The sequence below is a fragment of the Myotis nattereri genome (assembly GCF_964212035.1).
Source record: "Myotis nattereri genome assembly, chromosome: 14".
NCBI lineage: Eukaryota > Metazoa > Chordata > Mammalia > Chiroptera > Vespertilionidae > Myotis > Myotis nattereri.
The window spans coordinates 39,133,423-39,148,496 of record NC_138089.1 but is presented as its reverse complement, the minus strand read 5'-3'; the positions used below and the strand labels follow the sequence as shown (position 1 = coordinate 39,148,496).

Sequence of the window (15,074 nt, the reverse complement as noted above, 5' to 3'; positions counted from 1 at the left end):
TGTGCCTTTGAGGAAAGATAATGTATCAGTCTTTTTAGTGTCCTCTGCTGGGAAATTTGAAAGTTGTTTAGAAAAATGGTTATTTATAAAGATGAAAATGCTTATGGTTTTCCTAGGTTAGTTTGTGCTTGTACAGGGAAGCAGTTGTATGGAAAACAGAAAATTCACGTATACGCTGCTTGAAATGCAGTCTGTCATTTGTATATGTGTTGGGGGTGGGGTCTTAAAAGAAGGAAAAGGGAGCACAGATGTTCATCCATAATTTTCCTGCTGATATTTAATATTAAAATTAGTTTTTAGTCTAAATATACTAACTAGAGGCCCAATGCATGAAATTCGTGCAAAAGTAGGCCTTCCTTCCCCCAGCTGCTGGCACCAGGTTCTCTCTGGCACCCAGGAACCTGGGCTTCCCTCACAGCTCCGGCTTTGTCTGGAACGTCATCTGGAAGGACGTTCGGTCTAATTAGCATATTACCCTTTTATTATTATAGATAAGTGATCCAGATGCAGCAGAATAAAATGGATAGGAAGCATAAAATTGAAAATCTCCTTCAAAACTATAGAAAAGAAGCATGCCATTTATCCATGAATAGAGAGTTAACTATACTATGAAAATTCAGGACCTGAAAGTTCTGCTCAAAACTGTTTATCACTTGTTTGGAGTATGTACTTATCTATAGATTGTATTGTAGTTATAGGAGAATATAAATGTATGTACTGTTAATTGATAGTGATGATATAATTGCAGCCCAGTAATCTCCATCTGAGCTGGCCATGCTGTAAATCATAATTGTAGCAAGTGGTCAAGGCACCGAGAGTATGTTATTTAATTCAAAAATAGATTTTTACTATTGTATAAAAACTACAGGGGAAGCAAGTCTATTAATCATACATTATCACACACACAAAATATGGTGCCTTTTAAGAAGGCTTGTTTTTTGACCTTGTTAAGCTCAAAATAACATAGACCCTCAAATGCTGTTGACAGTGACTGCTTAATGTTGAACTTTGTCACCCAGGAAGGAAATCAAAGAAGCAAAAAATCTCTCTTCTAAATTGTGTACCTCAGCTCTTCACAGAATGTCCCGTGGTGCTCCTTTTCCTTTCCTTCCTGTGTTCTTAAAATGCACTCCTTTTCCCCATTTCCTTTGTCTGTTTTTCAAATTTGAACATCTCTTTATTTTAAGCATTTACTACAAGTCCAATTTGTAAATGAAATCTTGCCTATAATAAATATATCAAGTTTAAAGGGTATGCCGTTCACAGATTTATTTTTACATGTTGACATTTCTAAGTACATGTGGGAACTTTTGAAATCTTTTCAATACTTACTATGAAATTAGAACTTGTTTAAGTCTTGATCTGGTGACTGAAGAAACTGGTTTCAAGTTTAGCTAAAAATAAATTATGTCTGTTACAGAGGGGAATCAATTTCAAAAGAAACGTTACTTAGTAAATGCATGTAGTTTTTTGGATAAAAACTTTTGAAAGAAAATATAAAATCACACTAATATTTATAGCATAATGAAGTCTGTTCAGCAAAATCTTTTGATTGCTAGAGTTTCCTATACTTGCAAATGATAGAAACTTGTTTTATACTTTAGACTAGTGGAAATTTATTTGTTTGTTTTCTTTAAGAAAAACATGCCCAAATGCTTTTTAGGTAATACTTTAAAAAAAATAGGCCCTTTTAAAAATATTTTATGTTTATTTTCATAATATTGTACTGTACTTTCTGTTTTATTTTACTTTTAGTAATTTGATTGATAAATGTATTACAACATTAAGTATGAAAAAAAGTTATTTTTTTGCTTTTATGAAATCTAATTATTTTTTCTTATGAAATCTAGGTGATGTAGTTACAGGAAGCAATGCTCAGGTTTCTGTTCCTGTCCAGACTCTAACTGACCTCCAAGGTACAGTTACCGTGGCAACGTAGTATACCTTTTTGCCTGCAGTATGATCATTGCCTATTCCCAAATCCCATTGTTCTGTCTGCCCACCCTCCAATTCGTACTGTTTATTAGATCACTACCATTATTCAGCCACTGAGTGGCACTGTTGTTTAGAACAAAAGTCCCTTCTCATGTCTTGGTGATGCCAAACCCAGCTGTGCTGTGGGTTTTCTAAGTTTGCACCAGCCTCTTTCCTTGCACAATATGGGCACTCTGTATCTTGTGGTGATTTTAACACTCTGTTTTATTGAGCAGCTCACACCAAGGTGTCCTTTTTGTTGCATAGGTGCTCTGTGACAGTAACTGACAAATTAGTTCTCAGATTAGATTATTTATGTGCTGTTTGTATGCATATTATTGTATGTATCAGCCAGAGTACTTGTTATATTTTACCTAAAAGAATCATCGCTTGATTTTGAAATAAGTTTCTAAGTACAGGCTTTGTATTATGAATCATATTAACAGAAAGTTTGGTATGACAAATCTCCACACATAACTAGCAATGATTTAAAATACAAAATAACATTTTAACATCATAATTGCTTGTTCTTAATCTAGAAAAAGGTTTATTTAAGACATAAAAAAATAATAGTAATTCATATTCAGCAACTCCTGTGGACTTTAAAAACAAATATTTAAAGTTGTTGCATTAATCTTTTATTATGTAATATTTTAGGTAAAATATCCTACAGAGAGGAATTCTGTACCAAGTGGAAGCCTACTATTCACACTGAATAGAAGATTCAAATTCAGAATTAAAACTCATATAATGTTTTCCTTAATTTAAAATATACACATAATTGCCAAAACCGGTTTGGCTCAGTGGATAGAGCGTCGGCCTGCGGACTGAAGGGTCCCAGGTTCGATTCCGGTCAAGGGCATGTACCTTGGTTGTGGGCACATCCCCAGTGGGAGATGTGCAGGAGGCAGCTAATCGATGTTTCTCTCCCTTTGATGTTTCTAACTCTCTATCTCTCTCTCCCTTCCTCTCCGTAAAAAATCAATAAAATATATTTAAAAAATATATATATATACACATAATTTAGTCATGCTCGTAGTATTAAAGTACTATTCTAATAATGATATGTCTTCATAATACCTATGATTTTTGATAAATTAACAGAAAAAATATACTGTGATTAGGAAATGAGTGGTGTGTGGCTTAAGATAGTAAGAAATAAAACTGTTGTGCTAGAGGGATGTGACCTCGCTTCTATATATAGTTCTGGATTTCACAGGTATAGTTTCGGCTGTGTTCTGGTAATTGAACCATCTGACCTTTAAGGGTTTGGTCAGCCTGGGGATTCCATGAGGAGCTGCTGTTTACTCTTCATGGTGTCTGTTATGTGATATAAACAGATGCAGTAAAATGGAAATAGAAAAGGCAGATAATCTCCAAATGATTTGTCTTTAGCCTTGTCAATTATTGCACTTAAGTAAATATTGATGTGATTATCCGATATGATGAGAATTCATAAGGCTTAAATCTGTTTCCTAAAATTAAAATCTGAGCCCTCTAGACAACTCTTTAACAAGTGTTTTGTTATCGTAGTTCATTTGGCTGTGGGGAGAGAGACCGGAGGCTGCCTTGCTCATCGTGACTTCTGCTCTATGCTGCTCCTGCTCATTCCCTGTACCCTCAGACCAGAGCCCCCTGAACCATGTTGCCTTTGTAATAGAGTCTTGAAGAGGGAGGTTATATCATTTTATTCAAATAACTGATGTTATATAAGTAGAATCATGTCATCCATGTACTCCGCAAGTATTTATTCAGTGCCTACCATGTGCCAACCTGTTTTCATCGGTCCCTTGCTTTCCCTGCAGCTTTGCCAGGTGGACTGGGCATCAGCCTGTGTTTTAAATGGTCCAGACAGGCCTGTTTTTCTGGAGACCCTATTCAAAATTCCCCCTGCCTGCCACGCCCTCTCAGAGAGTCTGTCAGTCTGCTAGGGGCGGCTCCTGTCCACCAGGGGAGGTTCCAGCCCCTTTATGTGACATGAGGTGCAAATAAACAGCTTTCAGTCTGTGATGGTGATGATGAGGCAGTGTGACCATACCTACCCTGGTTTGAAGAATTCACTCTGTTTTCTCCAGCACACTTCCTGCAGAGGGTCAGAGCGCAGCAGGAAGGAGAAGTAAACCCAAAATAGTTAGTGGTGGCAACAAAAAACTTTCTAACAATCTATGCTTAACAGGATTAGTAATATTAGAAGGTAGAGAACTTAATCAAAATGTGCCAAACCCATTCTATTCCCCTTGAATCTCCTATTTTAAGAGTAGAAAAGTTTTTTATTTCATAGAACTAAAACTATCATTCATATGTCTCAAATGTCTTTTTTTCTGCCAGCCTATTTCCCTAAGGGTAATCGTTGTTAAGTTTCTTATGATTCCTTGTAGGAAAAAAACCTACAATAGATTTTAAACTGAGGAGTAAAGTGGGAGTCGCATAAACGTGGTAATAGCTCATGTGTCTGGAGGTGACTTCCTCTCTGGACCTTCAGGAATAAAGCACTAACAGAAATGTTCCAGTGCAGGTGACAGGCAGCAGGCTGGGAGGTAAAGAAAAAGGTCAAGTCAGCTAGAGTTGGACATAGGACTGACCACAGGGACCCCTTCTGCTCGCAAGCATGAGGGGAGAGACTGCAACCCTAAAAGGTATCCGTGTGCGTGACCCTATATTGGTCACTCTGGTGTTGCTGAGAAATGAGAGCCCTGAAGCAGCAGACAGGTCCACTGTGTCCTGTATAATCACCCGAAGAAGGCAGAGAAATACGTAATGTGAAACACAAGCATCAGTTAGCGAGAAAATGCATTTTTATAGGACACTCCAAAAGACGTTGAATAAATGAGTTGTTTTTGGACTGAGAATAAGATCAGCATTTGCCCTTACTTTTAAAATACCTCATTCTGTTTTTCTTTAACTTCATGTCATGCTTACTATAGCCTACCTGACACAGCCCTTGCTAGGGAGCAGGGAGTGCTGCTTGGCCAGCATGGCTCTGGGGTGAGGCCTGGGTTTGAGTCCTGCCTCAAATACTGCCTTGCTGGCTGACCTAGGGAGGTCACTGGCCTCTTACCTGTAACGAGAGAAAAGAATAGCTGCTTCAGGGGTATAAGAAGTGACCACCGCACTGTCCCATAGTGATGCCTCCAGAGCCATTATGTGTTTTCCTCAAATACCTTTTAGTTTTCAGAATCAAATGATGAAGGAGCCAGCTGAGCACCTCTACATTTACTTAATAATCACTTTCGATGTCCTACAGCCCCATGTTTGCAGGCAAGCCCTGGATCTGACAGTGCTTGGGCACTGTGTTCAGCTAGAGCAGCTCTCCCTGGGCCTTCAGGTACAGCCTGCCTCCTTCTGCTCTCTGGTGGCACCAACGTGCATGTTTTTAATGAGCCAACATCAGCCCTCTTGCTCTCTGTCACCCGAATCTGAGGCAACAGAATGTGACCAGATGGGCCAGCTGCCTCCCTTTCTCCTGGGTCACTGCATGAAGTTGCAGCAATCCCCTTTCTGTGGCTGCAGCCCTGGGCTTTCTGCTCTTCTGAGCTACGCCTCCCACCAACGACCCCCAGATTTCCTAGCCTCCTAAACACTGTGCTTTGGGGCTTTATCCTATCACGCACTGGTTTTGGTGTCATCCTCAGTTACATCAAGCTCCGAAGAATTTCATCAGACTGACGGAGCTAGATGTCCCCAGGAGTCCAACGGCCTTGGTAATACTGTGTCCTCTGCCAGAAGTGACCCTCCCTGAGCCACCCCACTCACCACCACTCTCCAATAAGGTTTCCCTTACACCTCTGATTGCCTGAGGCAGTATTAGATACGGCCTTCTTAGTGCTCCCAGGGTACTGTTGTTTAGGCTCCTGTTTGCTTTGATCACCTGGGATTTTAGGTTAGTGAATGTACAAGTCTATTTCCCTTGTACTGTTATTTTGGGATCTTTTTAAGAGCTTGTCTTGTCCCCCTCCTCAGGGCTGGACAGAGTTTCTATGGGCACTTCATAAGCTCATGCCCTGCTGTTTGGTTATGAATGAAAGATTATGTGCATGCCTGATGCAGCTTGAGAAGTGGTCTGTAGTTAGTGTATTTAAGAATGCCTTGCAATATAAAATAACTTTTAAAGAATTGCTTTGGGTCAGAATTTCTGATAAATGAAAGGGAGTGAAGGCTTTTGGGGGCGTGCCCTCAAGCTCAGCACCTGGGGAGTGAGAGGGGTTGAGCTGAGGGGTGAGCTGACCTGCCTTACTGTTGCTGCTGGAACCCCTGGGCCTGGGATGGCCCTTCAGAGGTGTCTGCCTTGAGGCAAGGGGGTAGCCTGTACCCTCTATCAGCCCAACTAGTGACTGACTGGAGCTAATCCCCAGGGAGGGACAGGACCTTGGGCAAGCAGCTCTCCACAGCTCAGGGACCTCCCAGAACGGGACTCCTGAGAGCCATCCTCTCCCAGCAGCCGGGATACGTGCCTCAGTCCTGAAGGGGCCCTGGGCAAGGCACCGCAGCAATGTACTTAAGAGTGTGCCTCTAAGAACAGGCCTTAGTTTGAGCACAGCAAAAGAAATTATTCATGTTGTCCCTGTCAGTTAAAGACATTAAAAGGTTTCTAGAGCTTCAGAGCCCCTGTGCAGTTGATGGGCTACAGGTAGCTGAGAATATCGTCTCCTCGACTCAGGTGTGTGCAGGGCTTGGGGGTGGAATGTCCCATCCAGTTATGAAAGGCAGGGAGGTGTGAGAAGCCTTCTCCTGGCTCTAGGCAAGGCTGCCTCTGGTGCCAGGCCTTTCCCACATTCTCCACAGGAAGTGTTCCATCAGCCCCTTGGGAACACGTCAGGGACTCCATTTTCTTAGGTGTAAATGTTAGTTCCCAAAGGGCACCACAAAATTAGTAACCTGATTTCTGTAATTAAGGGCAAATATATTTTGTGCAGGGTTTAAATGTGATATATAGGCCAAGAACTTTATTGTAGCCCCACTACATCTTCCACTATGCTAACTTTCCCACCGTGTGAGGCTGGTAATGACCACACCCTTGCCTTCAGTGAGGCCTGGCCTCTGTAATATAGCACCTGTAATTGAATACAGGAGGTTAACCATCAGTTTTCTGTTCGTAGGAAAAGCCATCTCAAAATGCACCTACAAGTCCTAAAAATTGGGTAGCTGGACCTATTCCCCAAATATGATTTGTTTGTTTGTTTCTTTGCTGTTTGAATGAATAGCTGCTTGGAGTCACTCTCTGTGATACAGAAATGAAAGGATACGCGTTGGCACGGACTTGACTAGTAAGTTCGGACAAATCTTAGTGTTGGTAGCTGTAGCTATCGAAGTCTATGTCCTAGAGCAAGTTTATTAAACTCTCCAAGCCTCAGTTTTCTTATATGTAACTACCTCTCAGTGTCATCAAGATCAAATGAGGTCATATGTGTAAAGGTCCATGTATATCCATGGGCTAATATTTTGCAAATATCACCTTGCTGATTTTAATTTTCTGATCTATTCTTGGGTAGACAGACTAGGGAAGTGTGTATATCAGGAAGGTTGGAGAAAAAATGAATAGTACACAGCTATAGTACAGATAAAATCTAGAATCAATTCCTGGTCTTATTATCATTTCATCATGGAACAGTTGCTTTATAAAAACTGGGATAGCTTCTTAAGATGTTTTTCTTTGATAATGTTATAATCCTTTTAAATAAAAAATTTTCCCAAGTTTTATAGAACTTTATTTATATGTTATAAATATCAGATAGATATAATAGGTACTTCATATCTCATTTCAGAAGTATTCAAGGCAACTAAGATTTTATAAGATTTTATATATGTAACTGCTCACAACTTTTTATATATATATATTTTTATTGATTTCAGAGAGGAAGGGAGAAGGAGAGAGAGATAGAAGTATCAATCAGCTGCCTCCTGAACACCCACTACTGGGGATTGAGCCTGCAACCCAGGCATGTGCCCTTGACCGGAATCAAACCTGGACCCTTCAGTCCGTGGGCCACCACTCTGTCCTCTGAGCCAAACCAGCTAGGGCCTGCTCACAACTATTAATTCATTTTGGAAGATATGGAAAAAAGTTGCAATAGTACACAAAATTCTTTTTCTAGGAGTATGAGCAAATATTAAGTGATTCTACCTGGCATTTTAGATTAACTCAGCATTTGAACAATAATGCCAAATATTGAGAGTCTAGAGATCATACATAGAGTATAATAATAATCAAAGGAGAATTTCTCATTTACTCAACAGCTAGAGGCCTGGTGCACAAAACTTTGTGCACTCGCGGGGGGTGGGGGGATGGGGGTTCCCTCAGCCCGGCCTGTGCCCTCTCACAGTCTGGGACCCCTCGGGGGATGTCCACCTGCTGGCTTAGGCCTGCTCCCAGGGGGATCAGGCCTAAGCTGGCAGTCAGACATCCCTCTGGCAGCCCGGGGGCCCTCGGGGGATGTCCACGTGCCCGCAGGGAGCAGGCCTAAGCTGCAGTCAGACATCCTTAGCACTGCTGAGGAGGTGGGAGAGGCTCCTGCCACCACCGCTGTGCTGGCAGCCGTCAGCCTGGCTTGTGGCTGAGCAGAGCTCCCCCTGTGAGAGTGCACTGACCACCAGGGGGCAGCTCCTGCATTGAGCGTCTGCCCCCTGGTGGTCAGTGTGTGTCATAGTGACCAGTCATTCCCAGTTGTTCTGCTGTTAGGGTCAATTTGCATATTACCCTTTTGTTATATAGGATTCTGTGTGTCAGAAGTCTAGCACAGATCTCACCAAGCTGAAACCAACATGTCAGGAGGTTCTAGGAGAGAATCATTTGCGCTATTAGCAGAATTCAGTTCCTTGAGACTATAGAACCAATGTCCCCATTTCTTAGCTGGCTGTCAGCTGGCTGCCATTCTCCTCTTCTAGAGGATGCCACATTGACCCCTGGCTCCTTTCTCAGTCCTCACAGCCAGCAAAGCCAGTTCCTCTCATGTTCAACCATCTCCTTTATGATCTTTAGTCACATCTCTGTTCCACTTGAAGGACCTCTGTGTTTACATTGGCCCACCATAATAACCTGGGGTGTTCTTCCAATCTCAAGGTTCTTAACCTTAACAAACTTTTTTTTTTTTTTGCAGAGTCCTTTTGCCATATAGGGTAGCATACTCACAAGCTCTGCCGATTAAGGGTCTAGGCCAGGGGTGGGCAAACTTTTTGACTCGAGGGCCACAATGGGTTCTTAAACTGGACTCAGAAGAAGGAGCTGCGGCTGTGTTTCCCAACGTTGCCATGTTAACACTGCTGCTGGTGAAGGAGCGGAGGGGAGAGCAAGAGGACCCTCCGCTCTTTCGGCTCCATAGGCCGGATAGAACAGCCGAAGGGGCCGGATCCGGCCCGCGGGCCGTAGTTTGCCCACGGCTGGTCTAGGCCAACCATGTCAAACTCGCAGCCAGCAGGCCACATGTAAACAAGGCATGGGGCCTGCCAGCCATGAGTTTAACATGCTTGGTCTAGCCATTATTCTGCCTACCTCATATATGGTTTTTAGGGGGACGATATGAATGATCAAAATTGACCCAAGCAGAAGTAGAAAACCTTAATAGTGGAATGAACTTAGAAAAAAATCCAAAAAGCCATCATTGTGATGCCATTAAAATGTCACTGGCACCAGATAATTTTATAGCTAGATGATTCAAATTTTGAAGGTACAGATAAATTCAGCTGTATAATTTTAGAAAAAGCTAAACATTTTTTCATTTTATTTTGTGAAAAAGCCATGTTCTTGCAAATCAAAATGCTTTGGCTTCTTAGATTTATCTTTTTTCCTATGGACTTTTAAAAGCAATTTGGAACTCAGAGCTAAGCAAACATTCCTTTTGTTTTAGCTGTATCTTCCACAACCCCAAGGCAATAAAAGCTACTTAACAAGGAGAGTTCCAAGGAGCGATGAGAAAATATTTATAAAGGGAAAAAGAAAAACCTAGGTTTATAATAAATACTTAAATTTTTTCCCACTACATCATCTTGGAGTAAGAAATGCCTTCCTAAGCAGGACCATAAAAACAAAAACCATAGAGGAAAATATAGACACACACTTATATACAAATGGTTGAGTTCCAGAATTTAGGAGGAACTCCCCTAAATCAGCTTTTTAAAATAAAATGAGCAGAGATGATTCACACAGGACCTTCAGATGACTGGTATGAATAAGTTGAAAGATATTCAACCTCACTAGTTATCAGGAAACTTCAAACTAACATAATGAAATTCTGCTTCCATCAATTAATCAAATAAAAAATTAGGTGAATAGCCCTAACTGGTTTGGCTCAGTGGATAGAGTGTCAGCCTGTGGACTGAAGGGTCCCAGGTTCGATTCCAGTCAAGGGCATGTACCTTGGTTGTGGGCACATCCCCAGTGGGGGAGTGTGCAGGAGGCAACTGATTGATGTTTCTCTCTCATCGTGTTTCTAACTCTTTATTCCTCTCCCTTCCTCTCTGTAAAAAAAATGAATAAGATATATATTTTTTTAAAAATTAGGTGAATAGATAAATATATATCATGTTACATTTACACATGTGTATAAATATACATATATATGTAGGTTAAAATCCTAGGAGAAATCAATTTGGAATTATTAATGTAAATTTAAAATGCACATACAATTAGACATAGCAGTCCCATTTATGTAACTTTACCTAATAGAAATAGACAACAGTTTGTACCTAAAAACATATCTCTTTCGAGTTTTAATTGTCATTTAGTTTGTACAGGCAAAAAAAAAACAAAAAAAAGAAAGAAAAATCTTAAATGTCTATTTAGGAAAGCTATAATTGTTTCTTCTTCACAGCCATTAAAAAGAGTAAGGCAGATTTGTATATAAGAGGAACACAAATTTCAAAGACTAAGTTCAGTCCAAAAAGCAAGTCAGAGAGGGAAGTGTTTTTGGAATGACAGGACCTCTGAAAGTGTTGCTCCATAACAGCAACAAGATCAGAAATGTCAAAGCTTTATCTGAACTCTGGAAATTAATCAAAGAATTGTAATAACGTAATTTGAAAAGCATCTATTCAAGAAAAAAGGGCTGGATCTCAGTAAGAACAGCATGCTTTGTAGCTTTTCCACTTGCCTTATTCCTGCCCGCCCCTCACCATGTCTGCCATAGTCTTTGATAACCATCAGCCTTGCAACCACTGGAGGAGAAAGAATGGACTTGGAGCACCCTAAAAGTCCCATCCCCAGTAAATGGTAGCTATTTGACTTGTCCAGCAACTTCCGGAAAGGCCTCATTCATAGGGCTTGTCTTTATTTGGCCTTATTCAGAACTCACTAAGGGAGAAACCCTGTCCATAGGGCATCTATCAAAAATCATCAGTGGAAATGGCTTAATATCACAGCTGCCCAAGGCAGAAGTAGAGCAAACAAGATGTTAACCAAAAACTTAACGGGAAAATCAGAGGCTAGCAAAAAACTTAGAAGTAAAAATCAGAGACCCATCAGGGTCTTTGAAAATCTCCAATATATTCCTGGTATTCTAGAAGGCCACACACAGGCAGGAAAGAATTGAGCATGGCTCAGTCTCTCAGCTCTGGATGAACCGGAGGCTCTGCATCAGCAGGAATGAAGGCTAATGCAGAATTGTAAAACTATCCTTCAGAAAGGAAGGAAAATTAAGGCAGTCACAGATAAAAACAATTAATTGCTAGCAAATCTGTCCTACAAGACACAGTAAAGGGAGTCATTCAGGCTGAAATGAAAGGACACTAGAAGTTAACTTAAATCTATACAAAGAAAAAGAGCAATGATAAAAATAGGTAAATATAAAAGACAGTATAAGTGTATTTTGCTTATATCTTATATTGTTAAGATGGCAATACTACCCAAATTGATCTACATATTCATAACAATCCCTATCAGAATCTCAGGTATCATTTTGGGAGAAATTAACAAACTAATCTTAAAACTCAAGTGGAAATGCAGCCCACTTCTAATATCCAAAGCAATGTTGAAGGAGAACTCCCACTCTGATTTCAAAGCTTACTATAGCTACAGTAATCAAATGCTAATGATAAGGACGTAAAAATAGCCGTGTGTAAATTGAATAGAGTTGAGAGCATAGAAATAAACCTGTAAATTTACAGTAAATTAATTTTATACAAGGGTGCCAAGACCATTCAATGTGGAAAGAATATCTTTTCTACAAATAGTATTGGGAAAACTGGATATCCACATGCAAAAGGATAAAGTTGAACTACTTCCTTATGCTACATACAAAAAGTCACTCAAAATGGACAATAGCCTTAAGTACAAGAACTAAAACTATAACACTCTTAAAAGAAAGCGTAGGAGTAAATCTTTGTGACCTTGGATTAGGCAGTGGCTTCTTAGACATGATACCAACAGCATAAGCAACTAAAGAAAAAATAGGTAAATGGGACTCATTGAACCACTGAATTATACATTTCAAAAGGGTGAATTTTATGGTATATGAATTATATCTCAGTAAAGCTGACTTTTTTTATAAAGGCAATTTTCACATTTAATCTATTTACAGTGAGACTATATTTACTTATTAATGATATAATTTTAAAAAGAAAAAATAAATTAATAGATGGTTCTGGAGGTTTATTTTTTTATTTTTATTATTATTTTTTGTTGTTGTTAATCCTCACGCGAGGATATTTTTCCATTGATTTTTAGGGAGAGTGGAAGAGAGAGGGAAAGACGGAGAGAAACATTAATGTGAGAGAAACACATCGATTGGTTGCCTCCAGCATGAGCCCTGACCAGTGCCCAGATCCAGGAGGAGCCTGCAACCAAGGTGTATGTGCCCTTGACCGGAATCAAACCCAGGACCCTTTGGTCCACAGGCTGGTGCTCTATCCACTGAGCCAAACCAGCTAGGGCCCAGAGGTCTTTTTTAACTCCGACATTCTAGGACTCTATGCCCTCGAGATCTCCTAGGTCAGTGGTTCTCAACCTTCTGGCCCTTTTGACCCAACCATAAAATTATTTTCGTTGCTACTTCATAACTGTAATGTTGCTACTGTTATGAATCGTAATGTAAATATCTGATATGCAGGATGGTCTTAGGCGACCCCTGTGAAAGGGTCATTCGACCGCCAAAGGGGTCACGACCCACAGGTTGAGAACTGCTGTCCTAGGTGCTGGGACCTATTCCCCCCTCTCCTCTCCTAACCTCAGGGTTACTGCCCTTCCAGGGTCAGCAACAATATCATCCGTTGCAGGTTGAACCCTGTCTGTGGGAGCTAACCTCTATTTACATAGAGGTTATGTGAGCTAGCACATTTCTAGATGCTTCAACCATAGGCCGGGGTAGCCAATAAATCTGTTCTGCAATTAATGAAAAGGGAAGAGACCCTTTTGAAAACTGAAGGATTTCAAATTTTTTATATTAATATAATGTACAGTATAATAGTTTCCAGTTTCTATTAATAAGGATGATTCCATTACTGAGAGTCCAGTTTTTAAATCTGTGATTTCTAAAAACTGGATTTTTGATTTTTTATATGTGTGTAACACTTGGACTGTTGTAATATAAATTACATGTAGAAAACTATAGCGTACTTCATTGTTTAAAAACATTGACAGCTAATCTGGTACATAAAAATGCATGCCCTTTCATGCTCCATAGTGTCATTGTGTTGACAGTGTAAACAAAGAAGTGTCACAACGGGTCATTTATTAAAAGCAGTAAGTTTAGACACCTAGTGAAAGAGTGGTGTTTCATTATTGCCACTTTATGTTTCTTACAGGACAAAGTTCTAAAAACATCAGTTCATCTCCAAGCATTGAGAGTTTGCCTGGAGGAAGAGAATTCACTGGCTCCCCACCTTTGTCTGCTACTAAAAAGGATTCCTTCTTCAGCAACATTTCCCGTTCCCGCTCACACAGCAAAACGATGGGCAGAAAAGAGTCTGTAAGTATTTAGCAATGGTTTTCTTTTTATCTTTCATTTCCTTCTAGAGGGATGCATTTGTTAGAGCTTCTTATAATTCTCTTAAAATTTATACTACACTGGAGCAGGGAGGAAAGTAGCATCAATTTACAGTAAGTTAAATCCCAAGTCTCAGGTCCTTTTTCCCCTGCAAAATGACTTTTTGTCAAAGCCTGTGTGGTTTTTTTTTCTTCTAAAATGTAGCAAATAGCATTATACCAAATAATAGATTAAGACACCAAAAAAAACCAAGCTGTTTTGTTGTTTGTTTTTTTTTTCAGTTTCAAGCATTTCCTGAAAATTCAAAATTATTTTACCACTTGTTTTTAAAAGTTATACAGGTTACATTTCAATTGTGGTCTATTGATAGTTGCTCTCTAAGAACCTTTGTATACATTACTCAAAAGAACATGTCTAAAGCATATCAACTACTTAAAAAACACATAACCTAGATGTGTCTGAAAATGTTAAGCCAAATCACAAGAAATAAAACATTTAGCCACATTTTATAGCTCGTTTAACAGAATATTCTGCTATGAAGAATTTATCTGCCGACTGGAAGAGGATGCAAATTTAAGGTATTACAGAAAAGAATCTACTAGTAGCTGTTGCTGAAATAGTCCTAAATTAGAAAAAAAAAATTGTAAAACTTCTGAGGTATAATTATTTACGGTACACAGAATAGATAATGACGTGGTATCTGTCTGACTGTGTGTGATCTTGGGCAAGATAGCTTTATGGTGCTTCAACCCTCTCATCTGCGAGTTAAACAACATGCAGTGCTCTCTGAAGGGAAGGGCTCACTACACACTCTCTTGGGGTCCCTTTCCATGCGTAGAAACTGTGATTCCTTAATTTGTGGAAGAGCAGAATGGAACGTTCATTTAAAGATGGCAGCTTTAGTGCAGGCAGTTAGCTCTGCTCCCTCTTAGATTCCACTCCAGGGACAGTTAGAATAGTTAAAAATAAACCCTCAAGGAAAAAGAAACCAGGAGAAAAGACAACAACAACATTTTTTGTTCCTTGGAAAGCAGATGTTAAGTGCTAACTAACTTAGCCACCTAAGAAAGCTGAACACCAAGTCAGCAGTAGGTAAAAACCAAGAAGCAATGTGATTTAGATTTAATCTTCTGGAAGCTCAGGAACTGGAAATGGGGTATAGGTGGAACTATAGACATGAGAATCAGT

At 39.9% G+C, this 15,074-nt stretch overlaps 1 protein-coding gene across 1 annotated transcript in view; it reads left to right on the top strand.

Moving 5' to 3' along the window:
- TBC1D5 (TBC1 domain family member 5) overlaps positions 1-15,074 on the top strand; it is a 445,542-nt gene that overhangs the window by 390,331 nt on the left and 40,137 nt on the right. The window contains exons 19-20 of the mRNA XM_081105933.1: positions 1,851-1,916; positions 13,705-13,868. Coding sequence (XP_080962059.1) covers positions 1,851-1,916; positions 13,705-13,868 — 230 coding nt within the window. The remainder of the gene's footprint in view (positions 1-1,850; positions 1,917-13,704; positions 13,869-15,074) is intronic.